Genomic DNA, 18,359 nt, shown 5'->3' with positions numbered 1-18,359 from the left:
CAGCTATTAAGGGGCGGGCGAGGATTTGAACCCAGGAAGTCTACGTCTGGAGCCTGCACTCTTAAAACAACTGCAATATATCTGATTTTGTAACCTGTTCTTTTCTTTTAATATATTTTCGATGTTTTCCCACGACCCTAACTATTTTTCTAAATCTGACTAAAACATGATTTGTAATGGCTAAGTAAATACTCCATCATCTAAATGAGCCATAACAACTTTCACCATTTTCCTGTAGTCAGATATCTTGGTTGTTTCCAAAGGTGTAATTATTGAAAAATAACAATGGAGAAAGTTTTGTGCCCATACTTATTTGCTGAACTTGTGAAGTTTCTTGGGAGCTGGTTAACTCTCGTATACATTAGAGAATGGTATTTCACAGCCTTTTCCTTAAGATAAGGAAATTCTATGGAAATTTCTAATAGGGAATTCTATGAAGTAAGGGTCTCTGGTTAAATACATTTGAGAAATGCTGCACACCCATCCTTGAATTAGAATTTTACAAGCTTATGAGCACTAAAACCTTGGAGAAGCCCTCTGGTAAAGAAATCAATCTCTCCCCCCCTCCCCCCCTTATTTTTTTTAAGTTTTTTTTTTTTAACCCAGTGTTTCCCAGGCTAATGTGACCAACGACTTTCTCTTTGCAGCATAGAGTATTAGCTTACAAAACTTAGGGATTGGACATAGTTTTGGAAATACAGCTTTGGAATCGTCACAGCCAAGTGAAGCTGCGTACCCTCAAACACCTTTCAATGTTGAAGTCTAAAGTTACCCTTGATGGAATAGTTTGGTCAAATTCATGTATGTAAAGTTAATTCGAAACTGTTCCTTGTCTCCCCTCGGAATGCCAGTCTAGCTTTGTCCTGTTGGTTCGTCCTGTCACAGACAGGACGTCGTACGTGTCACGTCGTACGTGCGTCCTGCTCTGTGAATTCAGGCGCCAGCCTTTGGCTAAGACCACCAGGTCTGCCCTGAGCTCTGTGGAGGTCTCCTGCTCGTGTCGTTTCCCAGCGACAGCACGTGGGGTCCTTCCGCACGAGAGCTGTTTTATAGTGTCCAGCCCAGGTGAGAAACTAGATGGCAGGGTGTTTGTCATTGAAAATAGGGCCCCCTTTCGCTGTCCTCAGCTCTCAGTCACTCACCAGGTGAATAAGCAAAAGGAGCAGGTTTTGCTGAAGCGAGTGGGGGAGGAGCCTGGGAGTGCTGGTACATGCTGGGTGAGATGCGTGACAATGAGGACCAGAGGTGACCATCACCGTTGGAGGATCCTAACAGGGTGTGTCCTCGGGGCCAAGAAATTTCAAGGGGCCCTGAGGCCACAGGCAAGGATGAGATAGACTTTCCAGGCCTGTGGGTCAGATCACTTGCGTCACATTCATGCAGTTATCCTCGAGGCCCAAACAATGGTGGTGTCCAGTGTCTGCCACAGAAGGAAGAACATTAGAAGTTTTTTTCACCACCCTAATTGTGAGGACGGTTGGCTATAGACTCCTGAGGAAGAAGGTGGATTTGGAACAGGTCTCCCTTTTTAGCCATCTGTGCGACTCCTGAAATGGTCCAGTGTATTATGGTTCAAACCAGACTGGGGGTGCCGGGGGGGGGGGTTTGTGGGGAGTCTGGTTGTTGCACATCACGGTCCAGAAGGGAAGCCTGGCCAAGCTGACATCCCCGACACCAAGGGGGTGGGGCACCCTGTCTCCTTTCTTTGGGGACCTATGACAGCTTTGCCTGATGCTCTGATGTGGGCCTGGCTTTTGGTGTCTCCTGTTCTCTTGCAGACCCCTCCGCTACTTTCTCTTTGCAAGCAGCTGCTGTGGACCTGCTAAACCAGTGTTTCTTTCCTGTTACTCCTGTGCCCTCTAGTGTCCATAAAGGGTAAATTGTTCCAGGGATGGGTGGTTTTGCTAGAGTATGAAGAAGCAGGAAATGTCTCATGTTTAATGGTTGACCTCTTCTCTATATTAACTCTTTGCCCTCTTTACAGTTCTCTTTCAGCCTGCGTCCCATCCATACCATTTAGCCATAATCAACGCGATTTGGCTTCCAGGCCAGACCTGACTCTGTCACTAGCTAATGTAGCTTGGGCTGGCATTATTAGCATCTGAGCCTCCATGGTCTAAACCATTCACAGACGGCATGACACCCCTCCAACTACATCCCAGGGGTATTGGGAGGATCAAATGACATGAAGTCCATGAATGAAATGCCATTTAAATATGCTTGTTATTACCACAAAGCCATTGAACCTGTGATTCTGCAGACTGAGGTTGTTTCATTTCAAATGCTTTGGTAAGGACATTTAAACTCCCTTTTTCTTCAGATTCTCTGTGGGAATTCTGTACCCCATCCACAAGCATTCTCTAAGAGGCTGCTATGTATATTTCATTATGCACTCACTGGTTCGCTCCACAAACTTGAGCTCCTACTTTGTGTCAAATACCACAGTGGGTGCTGGGATCCAGCAACAACCAGGGCAGACAAGGTCCCGCCTTGATGGAGTTTATATCCAGATGACTCTCTAAGTGATCTGGGTAATTTAGGTCAAGGCGCAGTGAGTTTTCCCAAGTTACTAATGTGACGGTAGCTCTTGCAGAAGGAGTGCCCGTTCTGTGTATTAAAAACAACTTTCCACCCAATTGCCAAATGTGATGGCCATGCGTTTTTCTTTAAGTCAATAAGGGTTGATCTTCCTGCCAAATATATTTGTTTCAATAGCAAAATGTGTGAGTTAGAAGGGACCTCAAAGACAACTTCCCAAATTTTCATTTTATAGCTAGGAGAACTTAAGTGATCAGCCCAAGATTAGAGTGGGAATATTACATTTAATATTGTCTATATATTGGCTGTTGTCTATAGCTAACTGCACGGCTAGTTCATGGGAAAGCAGAAATTAAAGCCCGGGTTTCCTGAACTGAATTTGACGGGATTTTCCGATTCCCATCAAAGGCAACTGTGCCCACACGGGGACATGGACCCCAGGCTTCACTTGTAAGTCCACCTACGTAAGGCAGTTGCCAAGTTAAAAGTCTGAGGAAGAAGACGAAGAGGAGTCGCCTTCAGCTGGGGACTGGAAGGGGTCAAAGGGATCTTCAGTCTAATCTTGTCAGTTTCCAAACTTTGGACTCGAATGGTCCTGTCTATTTTGTGTGTGTTTTCACATTTCTTGATCATGGACCCTTTGTCTCCCACAGAGGCCATAGTTGGAACAATCCCGACTCTTCCGCCAGAAGATGCATCTCGGGGTGCCTTTGGGGCTCTGTGGCAATAGAACCCAGCCCTTGATGGGCCAGAAGTCAGGGAGGAAGGCAGAGGGTCTCGGGGAGAGTGCCTAGGGTCCCACACCCCGCCTCCGTTGCCCTGCTCTCCTCATCTGAGAATTCCTGGGAGGCATCTCCAAAGTTCAGATCTCACCTCTCCCGAGTCTGGTGCACACCTTTTCTACAGCACCCAAAGCACCTTTGTTGGCATTCATCCCTTAGGGTTTGAGGGGAGAGGAAGGGAGTCTCAAATCCAAATGCTTTAGGACCAAGGCAGGTAAGGTGAATGAATGAAGCTGGCCTGTGTAAGACTGGGGCAACCTAGTTTCCCTTCAAAGATTTTACAACGCAGCGCTGTCCATGCCTAAAGCTTGGGCAGGTCAGATGAGAGCTGGTGGCCTTTGACAGAGAAGAAAGAACTTGATGAGGAAACCAGGAGACCTGGGTCCCATCGCTGGCTCCCAGTGACCCCAGCAGAGTCCTCCCCTTGCACAACCTCAGTTTTCTTTATCTCTGAGGAGTGAGTCTCGAAGGTTCAAAGATGCTATCACTTCAGTCTAATCCTAATATCTGTCCTAGGAGATGCGTCCCCAAAGCAACTGGAGCCTGTGTCTGTCTGTCTGACGTATATTTGCAAAGTGCCCAACAGGCCTCTTAGGTGTGACTTTTTAGCACGGGGTTCCTTGAGGTCCTTGTTGGATGGTTTGCGACATTATCCTTAAGTACTTGGTCCCTGTAACAAGATGTGCTGCACGTAACCATTGTTCTGGTACCACGCTCTGTGTCCGAGGCTGCTTGTTTGCCAGTTTTCTGCTCTTTTGGAAAGAAGTCATGAGCAGACAAGCTTAGAAAGGGTGTTCTCTTCGTATTGTTTCAGGGAAAATAGAGAAAGTCAGACCTCCTCCATCCCCCACACCTGAAGGCCCCAGCTCGCAGCCTGACTTAGCCCCTGAAGAGGCTGCCGGATCCCAGCGGCCCAAGAATCTGATGCAGACCCTCATGGAAGACTATGAGACACACAAATCTAAAAGGCGCGAGAGAATGGATGATAGTAGTGTAAGTTCTCCTTTCCTCTTTCACTTCTCCGAGGGCGGACGTAGTGTGGCATGCGGTGCTCCAGTTCAGGCAGATGTATATACAGGTGTCTGCCAGCGTTGTGGTTCCAAAAACCGATTTTCAGATGTGTGGTTTCCCATGCCTGGAGTTGGGGTTGGGTTTTTGCCTTGTTTCTCAAAAACCCCAATCGTGCAAGGAACAGGTCTTTTTGCTGCCAACTATAGTTTGTGCCCACTGGCCATGTTAGCGCGTGACAGGTTCAGTGGGTGGAAGGACACCGTGCAAGATGGGAAGAAGGACGTAAGGACCCTGAAGTTATCCCAGGCACCAAGGAGCTGATTTCTACCATGGCTGGCCTGCTCTGTAGGATTTTATTTCTCCAGAGAACTATGACAATACTATTCCTTCAATGTCTACTGTGGTCTGTGCTCCAAAGACTGAATGCGCATGGGGCTCTTTCCAGGCCTTGTGTACAGCTTGGCAGGAAAGAGCCATTTAAAATGACAGTTAAAAACCACACGGCTACCCTGAGCACTTTGCACGTGATGTTCACATTGACCTTGAGTGAAGTCATCTGCTCTGTGGTTTCTTTCTCCAGTAAGAGACCTAAGGACCGTTGTTTGCACAGGCAGGAGCCAGGGATCAGCCTCAGGGGTCCTCACCAACCTCCTAGGAGTCTGCTGGCCTCAGTCTCTTAGCATTTATTGAGGCGACCGCCTCTTCCCCCCGATTACACTTAGGTCACAGATAGCTTAGGTTAGTGGAGTATGCTGCCCTGTTTACCTGGGACAGTCCTGCTTTATGCCTGTTGTCCTGATGTCGTTAATAGCATCATCCCCTTTCACTCTTAAAAGTGCCCCAGTTTGGATGACAGATTACTTGGTCACACCTTAAACTTGAATGCTATTCAAGTTTATTGGGGCTCACAATATGAAAGGCTGCCTCATTGCCTTTCATATCTTGGTTGACTAAGTTAAAGGATTTCTGCAGTTGAGACTCAATGTTACTTTCAAAATATTTGGTTGTGAAGAAAGGCAAGGCAAACATACCTATAGCAACCTGAGAGCTCGCTTGGCATCTCCCAGGCACTCTCCCGAATCTACCTGCATCCTTGCAATCCGGCCTCAGCTCCTCTGTTAGGCTGGAGTGTTGCTGGGCTGGTTTCCCATTGCACAGTGGGATGGGCCTGGCCCCAAGGGCTCTTGCAGACTTTCCCACCGCCAGAGCCCCCCGCCCCCGAGCCTGTAGGACAGCCTCTCTCCACTAGGTCACTCCAGCCGGCCCTTCTTTGCAGCCCCACTTAAACTACGGAGAGTTCACCTTTAGGTATTTTTGGAGCCTGTGACCATTTTGAAGCACTGCTGGAAAAATGGCTCGCTCTTTTCTCCGGTGAGTCCACATGATGCAACAGCAGCTTTGGGGAAGTTGGCTGAGTGGACCCCTCGCATCTGGAGTGGAGGGGGAAGAGCAAATGGAGCCACTTTGCATGTGCACCGTGCGAGGTGTTTTCTAAGTACCGTCTACATGTCTCGTGCCTGTGCCTTTTGTGTTGAAGTGCAGATGGTAGAGAAAGAGCCTATACACAGAAGTGAAGAGGCCGTTCCACTCATTTCGTAGGCAGAGGCTAGAAGCCTCTTTTCTGCAAACTCTGACCCTGCGGCAGAGCCACCTCTGCCAGATGCACCTCTGGCGAACGCCAACCAGGTTGGATTTCCTATTGCATTAGGGCAGCTGCTCCGAAGCAGAGTTTTAATATGCTAATTGCTCTTCATGTACACGATGAAGTGGCAGCCTCCTGTCTCTATTTTTCTTGAGTAAGTAAACATTTCATATAAGGAAGAAACCTACTAACTAATCAAGTTATTACTAATCCCCAGATCTCAGATTCAGAGGCAAGTCTTTTGCACCGTTACTGATACTGCATGAAAATCAAGTTTGTTGTCGTTGAAAATTCTCAGGAATAGAACAAAAAGCAAAATCTATTCAGTCCACGATAGCCCTTTAAAGAGACCCAAATCTGGAAGAAGCCTACTCACAGTGCTCCTAAAGCAAATACACAATCAGAGCCCCTATCACCCCGTTTCTTACTCCTCTTGGTTCAGGGGATCTTGTCTGTTGTATCTGCGTCAGTCACTGGGAAATGTGTTGAAGTTTACCTGTAGGAATGAGCAAGCCTTCTTTTGTTTTTGTAGCTGATCCGTGGCCCCTCCTTTAATTGTCTCTGATACCAGAAGGATCATAAATAGGAGCAGATAGACTGCATGGTGCTTGCGTTGTGTAACTGGCTTCCCTGCCCCTAGAAGCTGTAGTTCTGCTCTGGCTCCATTCACACACGCTAGCTATTCTCTGGGCAAACTACGGCTTCTTAGATTCTCCACCCTCTGAGAACCTCCTGTGGCTCACCTGGGTCTCGTGTCGCCCTGGCACCAATATTGGTGGGTCCACCTGCCGGTAGGCCTTCCACAAAGTCCCTCACACAGGACCAGAACCCAACCATGTGTTTGTCCATAGGAAGTAGTAGGCTCTTTCTGAACTGAACAAAAACAGTTCTTTGCTGCGCTTCCTAAGGAGAAGGCAGACTTCAAAACAAAATAGGGTGAGCGGGGTGCATGCATAGTGATACAGCAGACACAGTGGTGTTAATGAGCACGAAGGACAGTGCAGGGGAAGCCACATGGAGCTGTGCCTGCAGTTGTCATGAGTAACTTGCCAATCGATGGGCAAAAACTGAGCCTTGCTGTCAAAACAGGCACGGCGCCCCCCCCCCCCCCAAAGCAGCAGTGGTCTCGGGGGTCCTGTCCCCAGCTCAGGGCCCTGACATCTCCCCCACTTTCTGAAAAACCGTGTGCCGGACAGGCAGGGAGGCCTCTGGCCCATGGAATCCCTTCCCCGGGGGGCGGGGGTAGATTGTGGGCTTTTTGGGTTCCTGAGCTGTCCCTTTCTCTTGCTGGAAACAAGGTGAGGGCTCACAGAATGACAAAAGGTGGAAAGTTAAACCATGAACTCTCAGAACACGACCCGGGAGTCACTGTATTGGTGATATGGAGCCACCTTGTGGGTACTCCGCTAATTTTGCAGAAAAAGTCAGTGATGAAGAACCAGGAAAGCCCCTTTTCCCGAAAAGTTATCCCCAAATGGCCATCCTTGTTTCCCTCTCAGAGCCGAGCGCACAGGCCACGCCCACCTGGGCTCTCTTCTGTGTTGTGTTCTGTGTGGCGTGGTCACCAATGAGTGTCCAGTGCTCTAGGCTTCAGCCAGGCCCCACTTACTAAGGACTCCTGGGCTATTTGGGAGTAGTAAAGTTGCTCCCCACCCCATGCCTTACCCTGGGCTGTTTTGCAGCCTCCACAGGGCCTTTGTAAGAGTTAGGAAGAGGTACCTTTTCCTCTGTGAGGACCCAGCGCCGCCCCAGCCACACCGTCACAGTCGGTGAGTGGAGTTGGGGGCTGAGCTTCAACCCCCATCAATCCCCTCTCTCGTCCTGGTGCTCCCACGCAGTGCGCACCCCGCACACCCACATGCAGCAGCCCTGCTCCCATTCTGGGTCCCTCTCATCTGAAAATCTTCTGTGGGAATGTCCCGTTGTCTGGGCCTGAGGCCAGCGCTGGCCCATCACGCAGTGCATACTGGACTGGTGAATCATAGGGTCCTGAAGGGTTTCTTGGTGCTGGGCAAAAGAAGGATATTTAAGCCAGTGTTTTTCTGGCCAGTGTTTCCCCCAACTTGACCTGAGCCTCAGAGACGATGGGTTCTTGAGCCAGCGATGCTCTTGACCTTGGTGGGTTGCTTTCCCTTTATTGATTGGAGGGACACTGAGTTGAGTCCAGATTATAGCCCCCTGGGCATTCCGCCCCACTCTCACTTCTAGCGTAGGATCTATGCTTGGTGGGCCTTTCCTGTGTTCTCTCTCTCTTGCCCCTAGAACAGGTGCTAAGAGGACTTTCAGCCAACTCTTCCTGTTTGGAAATGAGAGAAGGCCTCACCAATTCTGCTGGGTTAAGTCAGAGCTGGGGGCAAGCAGTTACCAAGTGTTTAAGAATTCCTGGCACACATTTTTCTGTAGACCAGGACACCCTTCAGGGGCTGTGGCCGTACTCCCACTGAGTGGTTGAAAGAAGCCTCTCTGCCTCTGGTTCCCCCACCCCCGGCTCTGCAGGAGCTCAGCCACGATCAGTGATGGTGTGTGCTGCCCAGCCTTCTCCTGGTTCTCTCTCACGCCCCAGGAAGGTACAAAGAAGAGGAGAGCTCCAAATTCATCCACTCCCAGCCATCAGCCCGGTCATTACAGAGCTGTAATTTTCAAGTGCTGCACGTAAGGAGCAGGCAGCAGTCACAGGCATGTGATCTCAATGGTTACAATGCCATAAACCCATAATGCCTCCAGTGTCCTTAGCAAGCATCAATGCAAGTCACTACCATGAATCTAGAAGGGACTCTCCAAAATTGGTCGTTCTACCTCATTTCCCATAACCAGGACATATTTTTATTTTCCTGAGCTTTTCTTGCAGTGACTTTTAGTCTCATGGGAACTAAAGGATCATTTTAGTTCCTACAGGTACTTGTCCAGGCCTCCAAGGTAGTGATAAGAGAGGCTGTGTGGCTTCTGGAAGCATCCTTAGGTTTGGGCCTCCACTAACCTTGCATTCAAGCAAACTTTATCTGTAGTTAGGGTCACCTTTTCATGGGTCAACAGGCTACAAGACTGCTTCAGTCTTTGGGGTTCAGAGAAGCCTACAGAAAAGGCTCCTTGGCTACAGATTCTAGCAAATCCAGAAGGGCCGCCAAGGAGCTTGGCTGTGGGCATCTGGTTGGTTGTACACTGGGAAATGGGGGGATCTTGTTAATTCAAAGCATGAAAACTGGAAGCAACAAATCTTGAATTAACAAAGTATGGCTTATCTGATATTTTTAATAAATAATAATGGGGTATCTACCTGCTCCAAAAGATACAGACTTTCAAATAAAGTAATATCAGATGAAGCAAGTCTTGGCATAGGTGTCTAATGGTCTTCTGGTGTTACAGCCTTCTTGTCTACCCCGGTGTGGTACCGGTTCCCAGCTGGGGGTTATTCTGTGAGCGTGTCTCTGCCATGTACTAACCCTGGTCTTTTCCCTCTCTGCCAGTACACCTCTAAGTTACTGTCTTGCAAGGTGACTTCCGAGGTACTGTTCAACTTGTTTGTCTTGGTCTTCCTGCATGCCTGGCCCAGGTGCATGCTGTTGTGGTTTGCCACTTCCTGGTGGGTTGAATGTGAAGGACAAGAAAGCCGTTTGTCTCCATGTCTTTTTCTACCTGCCTCAAAATGTTGGCACGCACGCAACAAGGATGCACCCTGCTGTGCTTTGCTGTGCCGTGTGGCGGGATTGCGGAAGACCTTGACCTGCTCGTGGGTCTGGAAGATGTTTGCACTAGAGAGCACAACCGATGGATGTTTTTAGTTTCTTTAGGCGCTGATGGCAAATATTGCCTAGTCTGGTTAGAAAACAATGCAGCTCAAAATGACCTAGTCTACCTTAATACCAATCCAGAGAGCTCTGTGCTGTAGTTTTAGGATACGTTAGTCCAAAAGAGAACCATCCCAGCTTCCTATTTACTCAGTTATTCAATCTGTATTTTTGTTTTGGAAGCCTCTTAAAGAATTGAATTTCCCCAAAAGTCTCCTTTTCCTCCAACTTCCTTTTACACAGATAGCACAAACTTGTGCTCTGAAAAAGCACTTTTTCATTTGCCCCATTTTTTTCATAATTTCTCTTTTTTGCTCTGAGAAAGCACAATGTTTTTCATATTTTTATTTCTAGAGCATTGTATCATTTCTATTTTAAAAGAATTGCTTCAAATATACAGGATTGTAGGGAGGATCCCTCATTTATTTGCTCAGTTAACAGCTTATTGAGCACCTACAATGCACCGGGCACTTTTGTAGGTTCTGAGAGTAGAAGAGTCAACAAAACAAAGTCCCTGATGTCATGCAGCAGATGCTCAAGTGTGCTGAATACCATGACATAACAAAATAATGAAGCCCATCTGTGCAGCTTTGTCCATTCCTATCATTTCATAATATTTGCTTAATATTTTTAAAAGAAATTAATATTGCAACTAGAACTCAGGTCCTCCCGTTGCTTCTCGCAGCTCCCATTTCTCTCTCCTGAGAAATAACTATTCCTGAGTTTGGTGTTCATCGGTTTCATGCATGTTTTTATATTTATCCTACATATATGTAAATGATATGTTCCAGTTTTGCATGTTTTAGAATTTTCTCTAAATGACATCATATAGTAGTAGCCTCCACTCCTTACTTTGTCTCTATTGCTTTTAGATATGTCCATATCGATACTTAGGACTCTAGGCCACTCCTTATAACTGCTGTGTAGTGTTCCATTGAAGGAACATACCACTTTTATTTATTCTCCTAGTAATGAAAATGTAGGTTGTTTCTTTTTCTGACAAAAAAAAAGTATTGCCATTACAAACAATCCTTTGCTGAATATTATTATACTTATCTATTTGTGTACATATGGGAGAATTTATATCTAGAAATAGGAGTACTGGTTATAGGGCTTAGATATCCTTACATTCACTACATATTGTAAAATTATTCTTCAAATTGGTGTGCTAACATATAGCACAATACAATTTTTTAAAAGATTTTATTCATTTTTAGAGAGAGGGAAAGAAACATCGATCAGTTCCTCCTTCTCTGCACCTCGACTGGGAACCAAACCCGCAAGCCGGGCATGTGCCCTGACCCAGAATCAAACAGGCGACTTTTCACTTTGTGGAATGACGCTCAACCAACTGAGCCACACCAGCCAGGGCTAGCACAATATATTGTTAAAATCTCCCTATTTAGCCAAATAATTACTGTTAACTATCTATATAAGTTGATGGTTATCAGTAATTTCCTTTCATAAGGTATAAAATGAATATTGAGAATATTATTACATGTCCTTTTCTCAATGTCTAATTGTAGCTTTTAGAACTTTTGCTATATTTTTTGTTTTTAGGTACGCCTTTCAGTTTGTATGTGCAAGGTGAACAGATGCCCACTTTGCACTTGTAGAGATCCATATAAGAATGCCTTATATTTGAATACCACTACATAGTGTATAAAGCCCCTTCACATGATGCTAGAAAGAATCACTGAGAACTTAACTATGCACTGGGAACTATTGCTGAAGGCTTCCCATACGTTGCTTCATTTAATTCCTTAGGCCAACTCTGTACGACAGTTTTCTGTTTTTTGTTTCCCATTATACATATAAGAGAACTGAGGCACAGGGGTAAGCTTTCCCAAGATGACATAGTCACTAGGATTTAAACTGAGACCTGCCTGGACTTCAGAGCCAGTGCACTGCCTCCCGAGAAAGCCTGTGAAGCAGGGCAGTGGCGCTCCGTCCATTTTACCGATAAGGGAAGTTGACGCACAAGATACCGTGAACAACAGCAGCATATTCCAGAGCCTGAAGTGGAGCTCAGGACTTCCCAGTCTGATCCAGCCCTGCTTCTCAGTGCCACTGACCACAAGAATCTTCCATTTATAACTATAACAGGTTTAAAAGCATGCTTTTTCCTACCGACACCTTATTCTTAGACGCTGAGTAAGTGGCCACCATATGCTTACACACAAAACTCTGTATGACGTGGCTTATGTGCCTGACAGTGAGCATTTATTCCAGCAACATGACTGTCCTACATGTCAGGTCCAGCTGTCCCTGCTGTGCAGTCTATTCATTTGTCAGAGGGGCCGAAAAGCAGGTTGAGATGGACCCTCAGAATCTGCTTATGCCTGGGCTCCCAACACTGCCTGTCACCTGCATCTCCTTGCTTCTCTGGAGTTGTCAGCATCCCTGTCCCTTGCCCAAATGACTGTTCTTAGAATAAGGAGAGCCTTCGTTGCTATTTAGACAGCCAACCAGAGTAGGCTCTGCTGGACTGTTCTTTAAAACCAGAAACTTCACATCCTAAGCTAAGGAGGCCATAATTCAACTGGCTGGCTGGCATGCATGGGTTTTCCTGCATGGTGGAATGGCATGAAATTGAGCCATTTCTCATATGTTGGCAACCCATATGTTACTCATTTGGACCTCAACTTGATCAAACCAAAGCTGGAACAGATGGGCTGAAGCTTCCCCTCAGGAGCCCGCAGACTGTACCGACGAGCTGGAGGGAGGGGCCGACCCCGAGGGTGGGCTGACTTGTCCTTGATGTTGTCACTCTCATTTCGCTCGCTAGCACCTATGGCCCTCGAGTTGCGTCCAAGTGCTCAGATTGCTTTTCATTGGCCTGAAAAGCTATTCCCCCCCCCCCGCCCCACTTAATACCTCTTTGAAGTTTAATTATACAAAAGTAGACTTTATGATATACATAAGATTATAGCTTATATAGATCCATAAAGACTAATGGATTGAGTCCACACTGGTCCAATTGTTTGGAATTATTCTCTGGTTTGCTTGTTTAGAAAGCGACTAGCTGTGCTGTCACAACTAGTTCTATGAAGATATTTTAATGAAAATTAATTAAAATTAAATATTTAGTTTTTCAGCCACTCGAGCCCTCTTTGAAGTGCTCGGTAGCCACATGTGGCTAGCGGCTACCATATTGGGTGGCACAGAAAAAGAACATTTCCATCAGACAGCACCGATTTACAGCAGGTAGGGGATCTGCTTTGTTTTCTAAAAACTCCATGCAGTCAAATCTAGTTTAAAGAAACTTGCAGAACATTTCAGGAAGATTAAATCTGTAGTGATTACTATAGGTCAAATAGCAAACGAGCTTTGGGTGTGAAATCAGTGTACACGCAAACCTCCCACCCCCTTTATTTCCTCCGATCTCCCAGCGTGCCCGACACTGTATTACTCTCCCCTCTCTGTAGCTGCTGTTGAGAGAGGGAAAGGAGGAAAGAAACGGAGGGGTTGGTTTGTGTGCATAATTAACACCCATGAACTCGGCATAATTTTTTTCCCTTTCTCCTCAGGTCCTCGAGGCCACACGGGTTAATCGAAGAAAGAGCGCACTGGCCTTGCGCTGGGAGGCGGGGATCTATGCCAACCAGGAGGAAGAGGACAATGAATAATAAACTTCCTTCCACCCAGGAAGCTTCATTGGTGCTTGGGTCGCCAAGAAACCAAGCAAACCACACACATCAAAGCATTTTAATGGAATATTTATTAAAGTGCAAACAAACTCGACAATCCTTCCGTAGACCAGAAGCTGCAATATACAATGATGAAGGATCAAGTGAAAAAGAAGTCCACCCATCAAACTCTAACACCCAGGAGTCAACAGAGAAAAGAATTTTTCATGACACAAAGAATCACCTGGATTTGGACCAACCCACAATTGATCCAACAGGACAAAGAAGATTGATTACAAGCAAATCAATATGGTTGCTACAGGTTACAACTGAACCCAGCCTCACGGGGTGGTGAGGAAACAATGGTGACGGGGCCATTTAGAGAGCAGGAGAGCCCAAACTGGTGCCACCTACGCAGCACAGGACATGCTCTGCTCTGGTCTCCCACCCATCGCTTGGCGTCAGGGGTGTTGGGTTAACTCCATCTCCTCCGGCAGCCATAAAATGAATAACGTTTCTCTCTCCACTTGCCAAGAAGAGGCAATTATGATTCCATTTCTCTTACCTTTCATTGTTTTTAATCGGGAGCAATTAATGATCGCAATACATAAAATCCATATTTTTAAGACAATTGTTTCTTCCTGTTGCAAACACAATCTATTCTACGTTAGGAGGTTGAGAAAGGGGGAGAAAGCCAAACCAAAAGGATTGTTTTAGCTTTAGGATCTTGTCTGCTTATAGTATTGACTGATCTGCAGGTTATGAGAATACATTTTCACAATTAGGTTCTTCACACAAAAGCTTATTTAGTGGACAGCTATTTTTATGATGGGATGGGGGAATATATTCATGTATAAAGAAAGCTTGTGCACATTGAACAGCCTGGTTCAAGAGAATTAGGGGTATTTTTAGAGTGGCAATAATTGTAAAAAGGGCAAATCTGCCCTTAGAGAGGCAGATGACAAGAAATAAAAAGGGATTTATATTTTATATTATAAAGTGGACCGTAGGGATGGTAGGAAGAATGAGAGATTATTTTGGATCAATCAGAAATGAAACATTAAAGAAAGGCCGTGAAGGTAGAGAGAGAAGGGAGGGAGAAAGTGAGGGGAAATCAAGGAGAAATATTTTTGCTGCGCAACCAGTGTTTTTCAGGATGATACAGAGAAATATAGAATAGAAATTTAAGTGCAGGCTTGGGATCAGCTACAAATCCTAAAGATGGTGTGTGTGTCCGTGCGCACACGTGGGCACACGCACACATACACCTTTGTGTGTTTGTATCAGGTGTGTATGCTTATGAGTAAGGGTGCGTGTGCTAGGATTGAAATTCCAGAATGATCATGGGACAAGAGTGTACAGTTATTTCCTCCAAAGCTGTTAGCCAGCGTCAGGAGTGACTGAGAATTTCTTTTTTATGAAAAGGGATATAGAGGCACCAAACTGATGCAGTATCTGTAGTATTAAATTGACCTAACATGGTATTTGCATGAGTCACAATTGCAGAGTTTTGAGCAGTTTTGTAATTGGACATTTAGGAAAGTACCATATTTATTCTCATGCTTTGTAGTCAAGCTTAGTATACTATAGAGGATGCCAGCTTTACTCTTTTTGTCATTTAAAGCAATATGATAAGGGTATTCGATAATTGGGTACCCTACATTTCTGGATGAGAACATTTTCCACTCTGGCCATGAGAAAAAAAAACAACCAGCATTCTTTTTACTTTTCCTTTTGTTTTAAAACTGTGGTTTTTAAAAAATAAGCAATAATTAAGTCAGACCTCACAAAAATTAATTTGTCTTTATCTTGTTATGGCATAAGCTCTAATATGTTATTCTGACAAGTAACAATTTCACAAAACTTGTATGTAGATGTTACACACATTACCTTTGTTTCTTTTTTTAGACTAGTGTTGACTTAGGGGAAAGTTTATTCACAGACAAGTAGTAGGCACAAAGTCAAATCGGAACTGTCTGATAATTTACAAGGATCCTTTAAAACTGCCAAGAGAACCTGCAATTTGAAGCCAAATTCTACCGATGGGCAGTTGGTGCCATCTTTATATGGTTCATGCTCCTGAATATTCCGAATAAATATTCAACAACATGTGCCAGCCATTGGGAACACCAAAGAAATACATACTATCCCTGCTGCAGGGAATTCATTCTCCAGTGGGGGAGGCTGGCATGGAGACGGACATTCTCAGGAAAAGGAGATCTGGGTTTGATTACAAGTCCTGGCAGGTAGAATGGGACAACCAGGAAGGATGCTTTGCCGGGAGATTTCCAGTGTCCCCAAGGCAGGCACATGGGTGCAAACAGATGGGGCGGCCGCTTGGCGTGGCCCAGGGCCCAGCGGCAGCTAGGACGGCTGGAGGGCAGGATGCTTCTGAGGGCTGCATAAGAAACATGTTGCCCGTTTCCTGCATTGACTCTGGGTCCGGTCCAGGCCCTAGACATGATCTGAATGAACTCCCCCCATCTTTCATGAGAGGAATCAGTCCTCAGGACTTACCTGAAGTTTTTTTGTTCTGTTTGCAACTGAAAAGGGATGCTTGGGAGGCCACACGACCATATGAGATGATCACTTTACAGGCAGACAAATTGGTCTTTGATTCCAGCTGATTGAACCAGAGGCACTTGCTGCATTGAGGCCCTTGGTCCACACTCCATGTGTAGATAAGGCAACAAATGCAGAGTCTCCACGACTGCCCGGCAGTCCCATAGCTGTTTAACTGTGGCCCCTTCCTCTCCATCATTTGCTTGTTCTCTTATACTGCCTTCTGCATACCTGTTGTCTATTTCTCCCTTCCACTCACTCATAATCCTGTTAACATGTAAATTACAGTCCCCTTGGTAGAGCCAGATTTTCTCTGTGCTCCTGAGTTTTTTACTCATTCAAGACACGTTGGGCCACTGCTTTTGTACATAGCACTGTGCTAGGCTCCGGGATCCCAAATGAACCCCTATTTAACTTTCTGAGGATGTAACGGAGCCCTGGAGGAAAGTCATTCCTGCCTAACCCTTCGAGAGGAAGAGGCTTGTAGGAAACTTGGCCCCCCACGGGCATCCCTGCCCCCAAATACTACCCAAGCTTGTTACTCTCAGCTATGACAAATGTCTAGATCCTGTAGATGTTAAAGGCTTTTCTGAAAGTATGCCATTCCACAGTGTTTGATAGATGTTCACTTTCCTCTGCAGCCGATTAACTACTGACACGCCTTGGCGCTCTCATCCAGAAGTTATGGAAACAGGGTCTGTCAGTGGCAGGAGGCCAGGCCGTGTTCTACTCAGACGACACAATGCAGTTTCCTTGCCTCTTCACACCTGTGCATGCTGCCCGCCCTAGACAATGACGTAGAAGCAGTATATTGATCAGTGTCCACATATATGCACAACACATGCACACACATATATAAAGCATAACAAGGAACACTACAACAGTGTTGACTCTTGTCTCTGGAGACAAATAATTGAACTTTTGTTTTTTTCCAACTAAAAATGGATGTAATTAATGTATTGAAAAAAAATAGCCTAAGTGTTTAGAGATGGTGAATATATCCAATTTTAGTGACAACCAATTTCCTGAATTTTAAGCATTCAGTGAGTGAGCTGCCAATTTCGATTTTTGTGTTGCTCTTTACCCAGATGACTTTTTTTTTTTTTTGGAGGAGGAGGGGGGCAAAAGCAGCAATACTGTGTTTGAATATTATACTCTGTATCTGGCTCTCCTGTGTATGTTAACCACTTAAATGTCATTATTCTGCTTCGGTTTTATAGTGATTGTGAGGCATTCAATGCAAGTATACAATTATTTTCTCATTAAAACCCAGTGTGTGTTGTGTTTTTATAAATGATAGCTGCTTGTTTGACAGTGGGAGGGAGGTCGGAGGACTGACCAGCCAGTGGCGGCCGGTGCCCTTGGCCTGTACTTCTGTCCAGCAGAATCTGCTGCTTGCACATTTGAAACCAACAAAGCAACTCAGCTGGTGGAGCACCGACCACTCTTTGGAGCTGTTCCCAAAGCCCCTGTTGCAAGGTGGTCGCCAGCTGCTGTGGACAGAAGCCAGACACTCTGACAGGACCCACAGAAATGGTGCGGGGGCCTCTTGGTGGGCCAAGCAGACGTCAAGGTCAAAGAGATGATAGGACACACGGTAAAGCTCAAGCTTTTCATGTGGCCCTTAGGCTCTCATGTTTATTATTAGCTTCCCAGCACCTGTAGTTGACTTTCCTCTGAGAAATAAGAGAATTTCAGACTTACCAGGTTAGTCAGGAAGCTCCCTCCCCACGTGTCCTCCCGCCCTCCCTTCCCCTTCAGGCCTCATCTGCTTTGTTCCACATTAGCCCCTTGCACTTGTGCTCCTGACCACCTGTTTCCTGCTTTTTCTTACCCACTCCCCATTCCCACCCTGCCCCTCCTAGGACTCCTTTACAGCTCTCTCTCTCTCTGTCTCTCTCTCTCTCTTTATTATTGAGAGCGAGGGAGAGGGAGGGAGAGAGGGAGAGAAGCATTGATTGGTTGCTTCTCACAGGCACTGCAAGTGGGGACCAAACCCACAACCCAGGCATGTGCCTTGACCAGGAATTGAACTGGTGACCTTTAGGTTCATGGGACGACACTCCAAGTGAGCCACACCGGCCAAGGCCCAGCTACCTCAATTTCTCCTCATTTTATGACATCTTTTGTCAACCATATCTTCCTGTTCTGAGCATCTGGGGGCTTCCCTGTGGCACCTGTCATGGGTAGAGTCTTCCAAACCTCTATGTGGGTGTTCTCAACTGGGCGTGGGGGGCTAGGGGGCAGTGATACAGTCCCTTGGAAAATTTGATCAGTAATACTGTGTAACATAAAGCACTGAGCATGTGACAGGCACATTCATGGTCTCCGCGTGTAATCTTTCTTACAACTCCGCAGGATGTGCTAGTTGGATGTCCACTTTACATGTCAGGAGACATGCCACGTAGCT

The 18,359-nt window shown here is 46.0% G+C and overlaps 1 protein-coding gene across 7 annotated transcripts in view; it reads left to right on the top strand.

Moving 5' to 3' along the window:
- The window catches only part of PALM2AKAP2 (PALM2 and AKAP2 fusion), a 399,871-nt gene extending 382,619 nt beyond the window's left edge, over positions 1-17,252 (top strand). For 3 of the 7 annotated variants that reach the window (XM_054584545.1, XM_054584543.1, XM_054584544.1), the window contains exons 3-5: positions 4,135-4,313; positions 9,438-9,476; positions 13,289-17,246. In XM_054584545.1, the coding sequence (XP_054440520.1) occupies positions 4,135-4,313; positions 9,438-9,476; positions 13,289-13,387 (317 nt within the window). In that variant the 3' untranslated portion in view covers positions 13,388-17,246. Of the gene's footprint in view, positions 1-4,134; positions 4,314-9,437; positions 9,477-13,288 lie in introns of all 7 variants that reach the window. The other 4 variants (XM_054584538.1, XM_054584539.1, XM_054584542.1 and 1 more) reach the window with 4 other exon arrangements.
- The last annotated feature ends 1,107 nt before the right edge of the window (positions 17,253-18,359 follow it).

Source organism: Pteronotus mesoamericanus, unplaced genomic scaffold (genome assembly GCF_021234165.1).
Source record: "Pteronotus mesoamericanus isolate MK-2021 breed Mesoamerican mustached bat unplaced genomic scaffold, CSHL_Meso_final contig_78, whole genome shotgun sequence".
Taxonomy (NCBI): domain Eukaryota; kingdom Metazoa; phylum Chordata; class Mammalia; order Chiroptera; family Mormoopidae; genus Pteronotus; species Pteronotus mesoamericanus.
Note: the sequence above shows the minus strand (reverse complement) of the source record. Positions and strands in the feature narration are given on the sequence as shown.